Source organism: Brachycentrus maculatus, unplaced genomic scaffold (assembly GCF_059751285.1).
Source record: "Brachycentrus maculatus isolate JH-2025_06_01 unplaced genomic scaffold, ASM5975128v1 h1tg000041l, whole genome shotgun sequence".
Taxonomy (NCBI): Eukaryota; Metazoa; Arthropoda; class Insecta; order Trichoptera; family Brachycentridae; genus Brachycentrus; species Brachycentrus maculatus.
In genome coordinates, this window is record NW_028280795.1 from 245,789 (window position 1) to 264,055 (window position 18,267).

Here is an 18,267-nt window from a genome sequence, read left to right on the forward strand (position 1 = left end):
TTTTCATAGAGGGCAATGGTCATACATTGGATCGACTCGTTATCAACTTGATCGTCAGCTGGATGAAGACAAGGTGATTAGTCCCGCGCTTCAGATTCTTGGGTTTAGGAGTAGAACATATTTGGTGGAATACAGGTAATGTAAGTGAAGGAGCTCAGTCTGAAAGACATAAGTGCTGTGACGAAGAAAATGGAAGAATATATTATTTCGAGAAATAAAAATACTTTGTGTTCTGATCCACTCACATTTTTATTTAACCAACTAGTTTCGTCAACAACCTGTTGCCCTCTTCAGGGTTACATTTATTACTAATAGTAATAAATGTAACCCTGAAGAGGGCAACAGGTTGTTGCCGAAACTAGTTGGTTAAATAAAAATGTGAGTGGATCAGAACACAAAGTATTTTTATTTCTCGAAATAATATATCAAGATGATCCACAAAGTTAATGCTTTCAATATTCAAAACAAAATGGAAGAAGATGATAAGGTTTGGTTTGTCCCGAGTCCCGTGGAGAAGATAAATAATACCTTTAAATTTTTTGATGTTATATTCTGATGTATAAAACTTTATGAATTTTTTAAAATGAATTTGTGGTATCTTTAGGTACCACGAATTCTTTAATCTTTAGGTCTTTAGGTATTCATTTACCAGTTTTTTCTAAAATAATTTTTTTATTAAAACTAAAATGAAAAAGTACTTATTGGAAAAATCCCTTAAATACAACACACCATAAAGATGAAGAAACCAATTAGGAAAATAAATATTTAATCAAAATAATGTCGGTTAGTACAGAATAAAATATTCATGGTTCAAAAGATTTAGGAACGTATTACATTTATCATTATTCTCTTCCCCTAGCAAATGATAGGGGAAGAGATCAATTATTTCAGGACAAAAATATGTATAAAGTGGAACTCAGTTATAATGGCTTTCATTAGTAGGATATAATGTCACTTTTTAGTACATCTGTCCAAACTGTATGTATACCTAATTGTTATAAAAAACTGAATTCTATCATTATTTCATCAATGAATATTGCCAATCTTGGTTTTAGCGCCAATTTCGTTAAAACCAAATCATTTTTTGTCCATCGCTACAATAAGCTATGAAAGCTGCCAAAACACTCTCTCGTTTCTTCCGTTTCAGAGAGACGTCCGCCTGTCTCAACGCAGTACAGCATTTACACAGAACCACAGAAAATAAATTTTTTTCTGAAAGGACCATCAATCATTTTTTTACAGACTTCTTTCAACAATACCCAGATAGAGAATGTTGGTTTTATATTACTGAAGTTTTCCTTTTTTAAATGAACTCTTTGTGTATTTTGATATTTCCAGTTTAACAGATTGTAGTCTACATTAATATCAATGCAATTTCAATGTCCGCCTCCGTGGCGTAATGGTCAGCAAGTTTAGCTACCGTGCTGGAGGTCCCAGGTTCGATTCCCAGGGAGGGTGAAAATAAATATAAGTGATTTTACACTGTAATATTTATTTAATATTAACCTGGACTGGTTCCTGAAGCGCAAGAGTGATCACCTTGCCTTCATGTAAGTAATGATCAAGATATCACTACTTCAATTCGATGCAGTGCCCTATGCACCATTGGGTGGGGATAAGGGTTATAAGTAAGTAATTTCAATGAAATACATGATAATTATCGATCCTTATTTAAAAAAAAACATTATTTAAAAAGCCATTTTTATATTGTTTTCTAATATAAGGTGATAATTTTGTTGGTCATTTCAATGATGTTATAACCGAGCTCCACTTTGATTACAAAGAGTGCAATAAAAAAGTAAAAGATTTTCTAGGAATTATGGTATAATTTTGAGATTTTTATTCACATATTTTTTCAGAAAATACTACTGTCAAAGTGGGTGAATAATTAATGAAAAATGCTTGGAGGTGATTATAGGAGTCAATACAAGGGGAGTGGATCATTTTGTACGTCATGCAAGTATTTACCAACTGTCCAGAGATAGACTCGGAATATTTCATTAAAAGATTTTTAAAGAATTTCATGTAAGTAGTGGAAAAGAACAAACATATATTATATAAATTTATAGTATATATATATATATATATATATATATATATATATATATATATATATATATATATATATACATATATATATATATATATATATATATTTTTTTATTTTATTTTATTTTTCATGGATACATTTTTTTCAAAATTATATGTATTACGGCTCTTCAGGAATAGCCTGTGTTGAGCCGCAATACTTACATGTTAATACAATTTTTTTTTTACTACATTTTATACATTACATACAATAGATACAACTACAATTTACAGTAGAAAGGTTTTACGTTAAAATAATTACACCTGGACTTAAATAATTTTCATTCCACCTTGTCCCTTCCAACGAGAAGCAATCATCGACGGACACTGTTCCTTAAAAACATGATCACTTCTTTAATTCTTAATGGTTACAGACAGAAAGTTAAATGTCTTTGGCGCAAGGAATAAAATGTTTTTTTGTGCAAAACTTGTTTAAACGGATGGGCCAACATAGTTTATATTTAATGCTGCCCGGGTTCAAATATTTTGTTGAGTTCTTACCTTATCCATTTTATTCCAGAAGTATATATAGTATATAAAAGTAGAAGTATTTATAAAGTATACACATGTTTGTGTACTGTATATTTTACTTATGTTTGTGTACTGTATATTTTATTTTAATACTGTATATTTTACTTCTTAGCCCAAGAATATGTAGTCCAAGACTGCTTTAATGCAATTATCAAGTTGATAGAGCATGATTTTGATGCCTGTGATTTACAAATTAAGTGCGGATAGTGGTAAAAACATTAGAAATCAACATAACAATATAAGAATTATGAAAGGAATAAATTAACATTTCCAAATTTATAGAGATACTGAAAAATATCAAATCATATTAATTAACACTAAGGGTTTATTATTTAAAAAAAAATGTATATACAGTGAAACCTCTATCTATCGTACCTCGAATAATCGTTTTCCCGGATGTGTCGTTTATTTCTTCCACCCCGAATTCATTTCATACAAAAATAGATCGCATTGATCGTTTCTATCCACCATTTTACCGCATTCATCGTTTGAATTATGCTGCATATTTGATATAATTTGTCTGTTTTTTTTTTAATTTTCTTAATTTTGTTACATTCGACGACAATATTTCAACGTATGGGATACAGACTATCGAAAGCTTGTGTGATGGATACAGAAGAAGAGGTCTGAAGATCTTTGGGTTCTGTTCAACTTTGTATTTTTTTTTTAATAAATACATTTATTAACATCTAAAACTTGTATTCTCGAAATTTCCAACTACTAATGGTTATGCAGATTGGGAGGACGGTATCTTTACTTGATCGTATCTCCTTGTGAATTGACTTCTTTATCCCGCATCCATTGTTTTCCCGCATTCATAGTTTATTTCAATAGGTCCCTTGAAAAACGATAGATAGAGGTTTCACTGTATATACATTTTAGTTGAAGTACTGTTTCATGTTTGTCAAATACTAAGTCACTAATCTTTGGAATAAATCTTTGAGCAAGGATGGTACAACTTCTTGCTTCACAGATGGGAGCTGACTAGATATCCAGTATGCCATTGTGAGACACATTTCTGGGCTTAAAGACCTTCAAAACGCTACGCCGGGAGCAGTCAATTGGATGGAGAGTCTAGACCTGCACTTATAACTGGTTTAGGCGGTTGCCTAAGTGAAGCAAGTAATCTAAGCATTCTGAATTTCAAAGAAAAAAAAACATATTATCAAACTGATATTCAAATTTGCAAATTACACATGAGTAATTTCCAGTCTCAATCAAAAATGTTCAATAAAATTATTCCAACTTTACGATTCCAACTAATTCGACTCTGAAATGTAATATTTTGGGGGAGAAAAAAGGAAAACTTTATAAAAGAAGGCAAAAATAAAGAACCTAAGTTTGAAACCTGGATTTTGCAACAACAGTTAATAGGAAACAATTGTATTGAAATCATAACATATTTATCAAAAACTTGTCTGGGTCATTAGTTACATTAAAAAAAAATTGTGGTTTACAACACAGCCTTCAAGACATAATAAGCAAAAGAAACTGCTTATCTCATAAATACTTTATACTTATTATAATGAGTAAAAGCAAAGTGTTGAAGTATTTTTGTCTGCATTACCGTCTCCTACGATTATTTGGTGTAGGATATTTTCACGATCCCAAAGAGAAAAATTTTCATAATTTTTCAAAGCCTGGCTATGTCACTTATTCCGTTATTCAGTTTTTTTGCGTGTTCCTTTTTACAGTCGCTTTGTGGATGGAGATTCCCAATATTTACCAAAACTTGGATGCCTTAACGCTGAATCTATTATTCAGCGTAACATTCACATTTTCTTTTGTAAAACTTTACATTTTAGTAGCTCACAATAAGACCATACAGAATATCATATACTCGATAGAATGTGAGCTGTGCAAGTTCCCGCAGAGTGAGAAGATAACAAAGAAAACTGTGCGGCTAAGTCGACAATTGACTTTTACTGGTTTAGCTTGTTCTAATTTGGCTATATTCCATATGATAGTTGGAGGATCTGTAAATGCTTATGGGTCACAAAAAACGTTCGATACTAAAAATGGGACAGTCAAATTCACTCCATCTAATAGGACTCTTCCAATGCCAGTGTATATTCCATTTAATATCACATCAGATTTCACCTATATAATTGCATTTATCATCCAAATATTTGGTATACAATGGTATTGTCACGTCATTGTATTAATAAATACCTTCATAAATTGTATAATGATTCACTTAGCTGGTAAGTTTGCAAACTTAAGATGTTTTTTAGAGAATGTGAAATATATTGCAATTATGCGTCTACAATCTAAAAAGAAAGGAAATAACTTGGAAACAGCTTATTATTCATTTGAAAAAGGATTAATTCCACCTGAATTCAATGAAGAAACTAAACTTTTAGAAGTTATTGATGGAAAATTTACAAAAGAAGAAATAACCAAGGAGATGTGTAGTTGTCTGAAGCAATGTATTCAGCACCATATTTCTCTCTTAGAGTGAGTGAAAACAATAAAACACTTTAAAATATTTGTGATGTAACTCCATTACTAAAGAATTTTTTAATATGATTTAAGGTGCGTAGAAACATTTGAGAATATGTACTACATTGGATATTTAAGTCATGTTGTCAATAACTTGAATTTAATTTGTCACCTCATGATACAACTATCAGAAGTAAGTAAGACTTATATTTTAAAAGTTATCAATTTTAGTAGGAAGCATTTTTTTTAATTTTGATTGGAACATGATTTTCCATTTTCAAGTAAAATTACTTGTTAAAAATGTTTATAATTATACTCAAAATATTAATGTTACAAAAAGTTTATATATAGTGTTATATAAAGTCAACATAAAATAAATATTACTAGCTGTTGTTAAATGAAAAACACCTGTAGAAAACATGAATTTTTATATACATCCTTTTGAATCTTAAACATTTGTAGGATAACTTAATATTATAACAGATAGTGTGAAATAATTTAATTCGTATTTATTTCAGAATAAAGTTATTTCTATCCAATATGTAATGGCAATCACAATATTTACCGCAGTGGTCAGTGAATTGTTAGTACAGTGCTATGCTGGGAACGAGATAACACTGCAGGTAGAGAAAAAAATAAATTGTCAGATTTAAATTACTTATTAAATAACTTTACTAAAAAATCACACATATATACATATATATATATATATATATATATATATATATATATATATATATATATATATATATATATATATATATATATATATATATATATATATATATATATATATATATATATATATATATATATATATATATATATATATATATGTAATAAAATACCTAGGTACATACCTATACCACCAGATGTCGCATGCGTCGCACTGAATAAAACAAAAGACATCAGATAGAAAAAAAAAATATTCTGAACTGTCAAAATCAGATAGATAGATAGAAAAATATTATAAAGATAAATTAAGAATAAACTTTAACTATAAACTTTAATTACAAAGCAACACATTGTTTATTTTATTATTATACACCCACTTTACATATTATTTACACCCAATTTACGAAGGAAAATATTACAACGTTTTATATATATATATATATATAATATATATATATATATATATATTTATATATATTTATATATATATATATATATATATATATATATATATATATATATATATATATATATATATATATACATATATGTATATATATATATATATATATATATATATATATATATATATATATATATATATATGTATATATATATCTATTTATATATATATATATATATATATATAGTGGAACTCGGTTATTACGAGCACGGATATAGCGAGATCTCGGATATAACGAGGAAACATTTATGAGAAACATGGTTCATGGTTATAATGAGAAACTTCTCGGCTATAGCGAGCAAAAAGAGATTATCTTCTTTTTAAATGTTGTAAATATTTTAATATTATTAAACATTTTAGACCTTAAGCTTAGTCATGTCTGTAGAAACCTACTTTACTACAATAAACAATTTATTTATAGTTTATGAATGTCATTCTTGTTTCGGGGATTTTTACGATAGTTTCCACATTTTATACAAGTACTTACTCTGGGCAATGCATAATAAACATTACAAAATGGAGAATGTCAGATTGATTCTCTTGAGCAAATTAGTTAATTATTCTCGAATTAAAAACATAATAATTCGAGAATAATTAAGTAACAAGATAAAGTGTCTCAATTCGTGAAAAGGCGGAAATTGTTTGTGAAAAAGAAAATGGCACGAAAAATGTTGATGTATTTTTATCTGCATTTGAAAAGAATATCACGGACACAAAATAAATAGAAACAAAATGATCGTACGAATGTTGATGAAACTTTGCAACAATGGTTTTGTATCCAAAGAAGCGCAGGATTTCCCAAATTTTATATAAAAAGTTGATTAACGACAAAATATGACAAACGTGTAGTGGGTTTATTGTGTATTTTGTTTGTATTGCGAATTTTCTGATTCCAGATACTTCATGTCTTCATGTGATATATATTTATGAAAAAAATACCTATGCTCGGATATAACGAGGAACGGTTACAATGAGCAAATTCAGTCGGTCCCGTCATCCTCCTTATAACCGAGTTCGTATATACATATATATATATATATATGTATATGTATGGACATGGGATAAGCAAAGTTATAAAAAATTATTAAGTATGCATGTGTGTATATATATATATATATATATATATATATATATATATATATATATATATATATATATATATATATATATATATATATATATATATATATATATACATATATATATATATATATATATATATATATATATATATATATATATATATATATATATATATATATATATATATATATATATATATATATATATATATATATATATATATTAATATATATATATATATATATATATATATATATATATATATATATATATATATATATATATATATATATATATATATATATATATATATATATATATATATAAATATATATTTATATTTTTATATATATATATATATATATATTTTTTTTTTTCTGAAAGACAAAACAATCAGATTGACAGACAAAACAATTTTTTGATTGTAGGCGGCTGGTCTAGCACAAAGTGCCTACAATTGTCACTGGTACTCAACGGACAGAAACTTCAAGCACCTCTTGATAATAATGATGATGCGAGCTCAGAAACCTGTGACAGTTACTGCGGGAAAGTTTGTTCCTATATCCAACGAAACTTTCACTGCGGTAAGAATATTTGAATCATTGATAGAGTGACTAGTTTGGTTTCTGTATGAAGCTTGTGGTGACAAAGGGGGCTGAAGGAATAGACCACCATTTAATGTTACTACATGTGTCTTGGTACACTATTCCGTTTATTGAATCATTCTGTCACCCTCAAAGTCTAAAAATCTTGATAATCTTTTATATTAGGTTTTGGAAACTTTGGAATGCAGCGGTTTCGCACTGGGTATTTTTTTTAAAAAACACGTTTAAATTAATCATTTCTTTATGAATAGAGATCAATATGATAAACATTACTTGTCACAATACATTTTACTGTAAACCAGGTCAGTCCTATAATAATGGTGTAAAGATAAACAGATATATAAATACAAAGATAATTTAAAACCCTTAGATCTTACCTAGAAATAAACAAAACTAGTAATAAGGGGACCAGTGCTCCCCAGCCATTTTATCGCCGCGGACCTGTCAACATTTGATAATTTTACCCCCAGCCGCTGAGGGGAAGGGATGTAGATTGTTTTGATTTAATAAATCACGTTTTTTACTAAAAGTTTTTGTGTCAGCGGTAATTTGGCATGAAAGGGTTTGATTGGACGATTATTATTATGAATTTTTTTTAACAGCGGAATAATTACTTCATTTTTTATTGGAAATGTTTTTTTTACATATTTTTGATTTTTAAGCATGGTCTGGGCGGTACAGTACCATTTTATCCACGGCCCATGGGTTGGGAACCACTGCTCTAAACTTTTGGATGATTAATTAAGTCATTGAATAGTTTGTAAAATGATGACATAACCATTGTCCCTCAACTTCTGCGCGTTTCATACTCTGCAGCATCACCCTGTTGAGACTACTAACTGAAAAATATATATACCATTATCGTTGTAATTTTTTTGCTTTATTATAAAAAGAAGAAAAGACCACTTAAGGATTGATTGTCAAAAGATTGCAATGATCAACTATTTTAAAATATTATTCTTGGTATCTTTTCAGATTATGCGAGGAGCATATTCATTCTATGCAGTAATAAGAAGCACAAAACAATAAAAAAAAAAAAATTACTTTCAAGAACCTACATTCATTTTATGATTGACAGAATTAAAGACAAAAATTTATCAGTGCTTACTATTTGTTATTTTATTATTATTTTATGTTTAAGACTCTTTGTTTCTCATTAGTGGATTTTTATATTAGATACTGTATAAATGTATTATGTTAAAGGCATTAGCCGTTCAATAAATAAATTCTTCTCCGTCTTAATCCTCATTGCTGAGGGTTGTGACCCTTGCAGAAGCAATGACTCTTCTCCAGTTATCCCTTGACTGCGCTGCACGTAGCGCTCCAACCACTGAGGTGCCTGCTGCTGCCTTAATTTGATCGGTCCATCGTGTGGGGGATCTTCCTCTCCCTCTCTTTCCCTCCAGGCTACCGATCACAACTAGTCGTTCCAGGCTATCCTCGTTGCCACGCGCAACGTGTCCAAAGAACTGGAGAATCCGTCGGGTACAGATATTGGCCAGAGACAATAAATAAACAAATAAATAAATTACACAAGAATCATTAGAGTGGAAACACACGATTAAGCGCAAAACAAACACGAATAAATAATAATTAAAAGTTTAATCAACTTTATAAACATAATTTAGTCCATTGATTGATTACTGTTACATGACAATTGTTTTTTTGATCCTTTGATTAGACTTAAAACAAACCTCTGAGGGCCGTATATAAAAAAAAAAAAAGAATTGTTGTCAGAAGGGGATAGCTATTTACTTCATAAAGTTTTCGACAGATGTCAGTTCCAACAGGGATATAAAAAGGATTGGGAAAATAATCGCTCAAGTGCCACACCGTAAGCCCTGTCATTGTAACTTGCTTCAGCTATAAATTTGTGTTATAATATAATAATAGTTGCAATAAAATTTTTTTATTTCATACAAAATATCACATTCAAAATGTGTTAATTAAGACTCAGTATAATGCGGAACTCCATGCAGATAAAGATAAAAAAAAATTAACACACAAAACATACGCATAAAGTGCAAGCAATAAGATGAAGTGGTTCCATTTGAAACTGACAGAATCATGCAAAACCAAATGATTAAAAGATAATGTGTGTATAAAGGTAATGTGATAATGTGAAGGATAATCTAGTGTAGGCCAATCAGGAACTTCTCAACATTTGCTTATTGCTGGGAGAAAACCATGTAAAACTCCTCAGGAGACACCGGACTGTTGATTACCTTCAACAGGCCTTCCGTTCCAGTAGAAGAAGCTAGTTTGTGGTACCTATGTCTTTCACTATTTTTATCAAATATGATACCACCTCTCGTGAAAGTTCCTTATGAACTAACACGGATTCAATGTCGGATAGGTCCTCACCCAGGCTCCTGCAACAGTGTTAGATTGATCCTTAATTACTTGAGGGAAGATGATCAGGTATCCAGTCTAAGGTGGTATTAAATAAACATTAGAGTGAAAAATCACTTATAATTATTTAGATACTCCCCTAGGGAATTCCCCCCAGGGATGTCTAGCATGGAAGCCAAACGCGCTAACCACTACACTATGTAGGCGGACAAATGATACACAAACTTCAAATACGATATGAAAATTTTTCCAAAATCTTTATCCGACTCAAGATTCTTCTCAATAAAAAATAAATACATAATCAAAAATAAAACTCGGAGCAAGTATTGAAAATATTTTAATATTATGGTCACATTACAAAATTCTTTTAACAAAAATAATAATGTAGGTAATCAAATAAGGTAATTGTCTCATTAAATATCACATTTAAAAAAGGCAATTTTATTTGTACCTAAATACTAATAATTATATATTATTACTTTTAATAAGTAATAAATTAAAGAGTAATGACAGATAAAATATAAAAACTATTATGAATCTTTAATAGATATAAATAATTAAAATATAGCTAGTTTTGGAATGTAATACAAGTATGGTTTTAATCTAGCCTGTTTTTTTTTTTATAAGTAACATAATTTTGTTAAAAACAATACAGCAAGAAAATTAAAGTAATGATGGAACATTTATTAGATTTCAAAAGAGGTAGTTTTTTTTAAAGATAGCAATAAAAGTAAAAAAAAAATTTTTAAAGAAAAACAAATTGAGAGAAAAAAATGTAATTAATATGAAAGATTTTAAAAACGCAATGAATACAGAAAGAGTTCAAATAGAATTAAAGTAAAAAAAATAAACATGAGTTATATTAAATTTTTATTCAACAAGAAAAAATAGTATGAATAGAAGCGCTGACTTCCCCACTATATAAAAAAAAAACTTAAACTAAATAAATGGAAACATTTCTGAATCAAAAGTTGATATAATCTGAATCTAGAATAATAATTAACGTATAATGTTGACATTTTTTTTATTGAATAATGTAAAAACTTTTATTATAATGTTAGGAAATAATAAAATGATATTTTAAAATTTTTAATTTACATAAATTTAAAGGTCACATTGGCTGTTTTAGATTATTATTCCAATTCCATGCAAATATGTAGATTAAACAGAAATGAATTTAGGAAAATATAAAATTTGGATGTAAGACCATTAATTATTAAAAAAAAGACATTTTTTTATTTACCACCCACTTTTGGAAACAAAATAGAAAAAACTTAACTTATAACTATAATATTACATCTTCTTTCAAAATCGCAACCTTCTGAGATGTGTTATACAAAAAAGTTTACTAATCAAATATAAAAATATAATAAATATGTAATTTATTAGATATTAAATTATGTATCAGGAACGTGTGGGTTTATGTTAAGGCGTTTTAAATATTTTAAAAACAAAATATTAATATTTTATGAAAAATTGACATATATTTTGCAAAGGCACAAATTTGATGATAACACGATATCAATTTTTATTTAAAAACAATTTTGTATTATAGAGTACAATTTAAATTTTGAAAATACTAGCTGGAAACGTTTACATTTTACATAGCTTGTTGCGTTTGCTAAACACGAATGTTAGCCAGAGATTTTAATATCACAAATATAACGAATATTTACAGGGTATAATCAAATCGTTATAAAGTCTTGAACTACGCTGTCGGAAGTATTGAACTTATCATTTTCAATGTTACAATCGGGATCCAAATCGCACTCCGTATTATCATCTAGTATTAAAAAACTGATTTCATTACAGCGGTCATTCTTGTTATCCAGTCTGAGTGTAGCGGAAATTTTCTGAGGATTATTATACGTGATTCCTTCATACATGCTAATGAGATCTTGAATGTTACGCTTGTTCGTAATCGGTTCTATAAGGTCGGGTAAGTCTTCATTCGGTGTCTCTTCTATGACTGGTAACTTTTCAAAGCTGTTGAGATTGATCAGATCCATGGATGGTACATTCTCCGCGTGGAAGTTATGATAGTTGTTATTGCTAACTAACATCAAGTCGTATTCTGCTGAGTGATTAGACCCCGAGCTGGAAGGCCTGCATTCCGTGTTTTTATGAGATGAGTCACATATGATGAGCAGTCTGTCTTTGCACAACTCTTCTTTCATTTTTACGAGACAACAGTCGTTGGCCTTTTCGCATAACGCTTCGTGTATACTGCCGTAAACGGGGGTCAGCTGTACGTTCTCAGTGAGGGCGTGCGTGTCATTATTGACAGATAATTCATCGTCTATATACATGTCTTCTGTACTCCGTGCACTCTGCAATTTTTAATTATTTTTTGATCACTTGTGAATATAAAACTTTAAATCTTCCAATTGAAATCCGCCACCAGAGTCAAAAAGAAGAATGTGATAGTTTGTGATTAGAGTGGTGTGTTAAATGTTCATTATATTTGAGTTCTTGATACAAATATAAAAATCAGAGTTATTCTTGTGTTTTCTGTAATGATTTATTGTACATTTAAGAAAATAAAATTCATCTCTAAATAGGGCAATCAAAATACTGAAAAATGGCAATACCGCTAAATCGGGTAAGGGTTTCAGAAAGTTAACATTTAGGTATTATAAAAACTAACTAACTAACCATCACCCCGATTCCCGTAAGGGTAAACAAAAAGGATAGAATGACACACCACTCTGTCCTGGCAAACATTTTTGGTCTCATCCACATTCATACATTTCCTCATATATAACTCCTAATTATGCCAACTCCTGACCTGTCCACTTTTAATATTTGTAATACTTGATCATGTCAGTTAAGTTTTGTACTGACATTTCTCGTTGGAACTGCATTTTATATAATAAAATAACAACTATACAGTTTTTTTCCACAAATTTCATATGACTAGCGACCGCGTTTCGTCGTAACTGACATCATCAGACTGACAAAATTCATATGACTAGCGACCGCGTTTTGTCGTAACCGACATCATCAGACTGACAAAATTCATATGACTAGCGACCGCGTTTCGTCGTAACCGACATCATCAGACTGTAATCATGAAACTCGGTCGCTGGCCAAATAAAATGGATGTGGTAAAAAAAACTGTATAGTAGTTATTTTATTCTATATTATGGTTTTTAAGTAATGATACGGTAGATTTAATTTTATTTTTACAGAAATACAGTGGAACTTCTCATAACGAGCATAATTCGTTCCAGAATATTACTCATCACTGATTTTTTTTGTTTTGACTGGCGCGAAAGTCCCGGCTCAAAGTAAATGTTGTGGAAAAGGGACTTGGCCTTTCTCTGTAACTTGTTGGGGATTCCAATGTATATACAAACATTTATGAAAAAGATAATAATATACTAATGTAATTAAAGTGGTATGACTTCGTCAGGAATGACAATGTGAGGAGAAGAACTCAACAGCCCCTCATACTGGAAATCCTAAAGAGGGGAAGGTGGACATGGTTGGGACATGTCCTTAGAATGCCACCTGAGTGCATCAACCCCTCATGTCTCTTCTTCCAACCCCGAGGATTCTGGCGTCCCGGAAGGCCGCTGACGACCATTCACCGACTATATTCAGTGGAACTTTGAGACTCCAGACTGACCTGGGAGGAAGCCAAGGAGATGGCGCGTGACAGAGTGACTTGAGAGACGTCTCGTGTTGGCCATATGCTCCACCTAGGGATCGAACATGGAAAGAAGAAGAAGAGAATGTAATAAAACAAAAACATACCTGCAAAGCAGAGAATGCTTGGCATCGTTTGAGCACTTTATTGATGAGATCATTGGGCTTTGTTTCCGTATGGGACAAGCAGTCTTCTTCGTGATTGGATAAGTCATCTCCATCGTCAAGAACCAGTTCGCAATCATAATAATCTTTATTATCCAAAGGATACTTGGTTGATTCAATAAATTGAAGAAATTTATCATTTTGCAATGTTTGCGAGGATTCCATGTTGGAAGGTGAGGCATTAGCTTCATTTTTATCAGAGGTAATGTTGGGTTTTGGCGAATTCTTATTAATAAAGGTGTTGCTTAGTTCATTCAAAAGGATATTCTTTTCATTTTCAAATGAACTATCACCCTTGTCCTTAAGTTTTATCGGTGTTTCATAAGACAGGTTGTGATTTTTAAGACCAGTGGGCGATTTCTTTGGATAAACTATGGGAGAGCATAAATCTTGCATTTTCATCTGCTTTAAAATCATTTCGCAGAGATCTTCAAAGGTTTCCGTATTCGTTGATTGATCTACAACGATGGTCTTGAGATTATGAGAATTTTCTTTGGACTTATACGGAGTACTGCTTCCTCGAGGGTCTCTATCATCACTGGTCCCCATAAGACTGTAACAAATAGTGTTATATATCATGATTATTTAACCGTTTCTTTCCTGTGATGTGTGACTAGTACACATTGCTTGTAATAACTTTAATATCTCGATAAATGAAATAAATACCAGGTTGAATGAAAAAAAAGGTAACAATTGCCACTTACGGGGCAAATTAAAAAGATACTCTGTGAGAATTTGGAAGAAATGCATGTGCAATACAATCAAACATGTGCCAATAAGCGACGTAAGTATATTTAAAAAAAATCCAATAAAAAATGGTATGTGACGCTATTCAAATCCCACTCTTACATTACTTGGCTATATCGGAATGCAAGATGTGTTATCTCAGTTCAAAGCTGTGTTTTTAGTAATGACCAGAGTCAACTTAGCATGCGTTGCGCGTATATGCAGCATGCGCTGCAGTCAGCACTAGCCTTTGAGCAGCCAACTGAGGGGGTTTCCTCATTCATTTCTGAGTATGATTTTATTAAATGTTTTCAGCAAAATTTCAATAAACATCACCTTTGACTTCAAATATAATAAATTTAGGCGATTATTTACGAACATTGTTTTGTCTGTTTTAAACATGTGTATTAACTACACTGCGCCGAAACATGCAGATTTTTTTTAGTGCAGTAAGGAAAGGATTAATCTGACGTATCCGCCAGTAGATATTAACAAAACTCAAAAATTATCTAAGGACTAAAAAAAAATCTGTAAAAATCTAGAAACATAATTACCATTTCTCTTTTTCCTTCTTCCAAAGAGCATTTTCATAAAATTCTGGATGCTTTAGGTGGAATAATCCTCCCATCTTAGATGCTGTTTTCCTAATAGGTGCATCAATGCCAGAGTGCAAATCTAGGGAGATCATAATAAACAAATTACATATTTCAAAAATACATTAAACAGATGTAATTGAATAAGTGAGACAATGAGAAATGTAGTATTTTTAAATTAAAAAAGATAAAGTATCCACTGTTTGGTGTAAAACAGCATTTCTGATAGACGCTCATCCTAAAGATGACTTATTTTAAATGTAATGCGCCGATTCATATACCGTAGAACGGGGCTACTTGAACTTTGATGTGTTACTTGAGTCTAGTGCTAAAAAAATTTTTAGATGTGTATTTGGTCTACAATAATGAACGTATCAACATGATTCATTGTTTCCCAGACAGGTGACACTTATTGTCACGATAGGTTCATTATTGTAGACCAAATACAGATTTAAATCTCTTTTTTATACTGGGCTCGAGTAACACATCAAAGTTCAAGTAGCCCAGTTCTACGGTACCGAAGAGCAAGCATAAATGTCAATCCTTTTTGTAATATTCAAAACAAAACATAATTATTTATATAGATTTTCAAATATTAATATCCACTAGGAGATTAAGGCCGTATACATTTATAAGATTGATTTTCAATATTTTTAAATTAATTTAATAAAACCCTTATCCGCACCCCAATGGTGCATAGGGCACTGATTCATATAAACGCAGTGTTATCTTGATTGTTTACACATGAAGGAAAGGTGATCAGCCTTCCGCTTCAGGTACCAGTCCAGGGTAATATTGAATAAATATAACAGTGAAAAAATCACATATATATTTATTTGACCCCCCCTGGGAATCAAACCCGGGACCTCCAGAACGGTAGCCGAGCGTGCTGACCATTACACTACGGGAGCGGACAGAGTCTTCATAAAACAAATTATGGATGTTATGGAAATTACGGAAACTTCACTGTTTGGAGAGGCATATTATCATTAAAAACAGTTAAATTTTTTGTAACAATACATTTTAATTCATAGATAAAATAATGTTACCATCGCGTTGTGACTTCCTTTGGTCTTTCTTGTGGAGAATATTATGTAATAATTTTGTTTTGTTGCACGGCAGCACCGGATCCAGGCAGTGTGAGGCTGGCTTCACGGCAGGGCAGGCGCCCCTAAAGTAAAAAAGTTACAAAAACCATATTGTATTGGTAAATACTTATTGAATACAATATTAAATCAATTTGAAACGAGCATTTGGGAAGCCTGTGTTTAGCAGACATCAATGTTAAGGCAGCGGTGGGCTGCAGGGGGCTCGGAGGGGCTCGCGCGAGCCTCTTGTTAAATTTGACTTGGGCCGGCGAGCCCCTTGTTAAATTAAGAGAAATCAAGAAAGAAAGATCAACAGCCTGAGGACGAGGAGAGCTGACCCCAATAGTCTACAAAGACGATGAGTTGGTATATAGAGTCCTGAAGAAGAATATCCTTTAAATATATACTTTAAATATATTCTTCTAATGTTATGGCCTTCCGAGAACAGACTTACTAACACCCCCTAGTAGTTCTTCTTTTTCAAACCCTTATTCGCATCCAATGATACATAGAGCACTGCATCTTATTGATGCAGTGTTATCATTACTCACATGAAGGCAGGGTGCACCCTGGGCTTTTGGGACCAGTCCAGGGCAATATAAAATAAATATTAGAGTGTAAAATCGCTCATATTTATTTTCACCTCCCCCCTGGGAATCGAACCCGGGACCTCCAGCACGGTAGCTAAACATGCTGATTACTACACCACAGAGGCGGACTACTACTTTAAAGGTTAAAAAAAAACATGAATAATCTAGCTAGAAAATCACAATGGGGATTTCATGTGGTAATTTTACCTGTAGTCATCAGGCAAGGAATGTGACCTGTAATAATGGGAATTTGATGTGGTAATTTTACCTGAAGAGTTATCATGAAAGGAATGTAACATGAGAATGTGACCTGTCATAATGGGAATTTGATGTGGTAATTTTACCTGAAGAGTTATCATGAAAGGAATGTAACATGAGAATGTGACCTGTCATAATGGGAATTTGATGTGGTAATTTTACCTGAAGAGTTATCGGGCAAGGAATGTAACATGGGAATGTGACCTGTCATAATGGGAATTTGATGTGGTAATTTTACCTGTAGTTGTCAGGCAAGGAATGTGACCTGGTTTGCTTCTTTTTGGCTTCCTTAATAAGCTTCTCGTGTATCGCCACAAGGGGTTTGATGTCCACCCCGGTGAGATGAGTGTCTTCCCCCTTGGGCTTGACGACGTGTCGGCTGCTCCAGGATTGGCTGCGTGTCCTGAAGGCCTCTCGCAACCCTTTGCTTGATACGGGCCCTCCGGCAATCCAAGTCCTGAGGATGAGTCGCAATCGATCATTCTCATGATGTGTTATTATTGGCTGATAAATTAATATGAAAAATAACAAGACTGTCGGTAACATTCTTATTGAAATCTGTAGAGAAGTAAGGGAGATATGAAGGTTTAAATCAGTTTAAGATATTTTAATACAACGAAAAACGGACACCGCTTTACGTCATCAAATTTTATATCATAGGGTGTGTTATGCGGCGTATCCCAAAACGCTTTTATAGAGCTATAATAGTAATAGTGTGGATTGTTTGTTTACCACCACATTACCATTTCTGTTATAATATGAATGGGGGGTTGGAGGGTTTACCATAGACATCAGCAAATAGAGCCGTCAATATTTTAGCAATGTCACCAACATTAAAATAAGTCCATCGTTTCTGTGACGTCATTCATTACCAACTTACGAGAACAGCGTTTTTACGAAGGAGAATTTAGCAAAAGAAAAAATTGGGTGTTATAAACACAAAACGAGTCTTACACA

At 31.4% G+C, this 18,267-nt stretch overlaps 2 protein-coding genes across 3 annotated transcripts in view; one reads left to right on the forward strand and one right to left on the reverse strand.

The window, feature by feature from the left end:
- The first annotated feature begins 4,324 nt into the window (after window positions 1-4,324).
- On the forward strand, window positions 4,325-8,730 carry LOC148312418 (uncharacterized). The gene is made up of 5 exons (XM_088277319.1): window positions 4,325-5,076; window positions 5,155-5,254; window positions 5,580-5,684; window positions 7,711-7,866; window positions 8,704-8,730. Exons 1-5 carry the CDS (start codon window positions 4,325-4,327, stop codon window positions 8,728-8,730), a joined length of 1,140 nt encoding a protein of 379 aa, XP_088133445.1.
- A 2,151-nt stretch (window positions 8,731-10,881) lies between these two features.
- The window catches only part of LOC148312419 (uncharacterized), a 51,678-nt gene continuing 44,292 nt past the window's right edge, over window positions 10,882-18,267 (reverse strand). Inside the window, exons 10-14 of one of the 2 annotated variants that reach the window (XM_088277315.1) lie at window positions 17,549-17,767; window positions 16,424-16,545; window positions 15,336-15,456; window positions 13,999-14,608; window positions 10,882-12,569 (exon numbers count right to left, since the gene is read on the reverse strand). In XM_088277315.1, the coding sequence (XP_088133441.1) occupies window positions 11,925-12,569; window positions 13,999-14,608; window positions 15,336-15,456; window positions 16,424-16,545; window positions 17,549-17,767 (1,717 nt within the window). In that variant the 3' untranslated portion in view covers window positions 10,882-11,924. Of the gene's footprint in view, window positions 12,570-12,592; window positions 12,751-13,998; window positions 14,609-15,335; window positions 15,457-16,423; window positions 16,546-17,548; window positions 17,768-18,267 lie in introns of those variants that run through there. The other variant, XM_088277316.1, reaches the window with a different exon arrangement.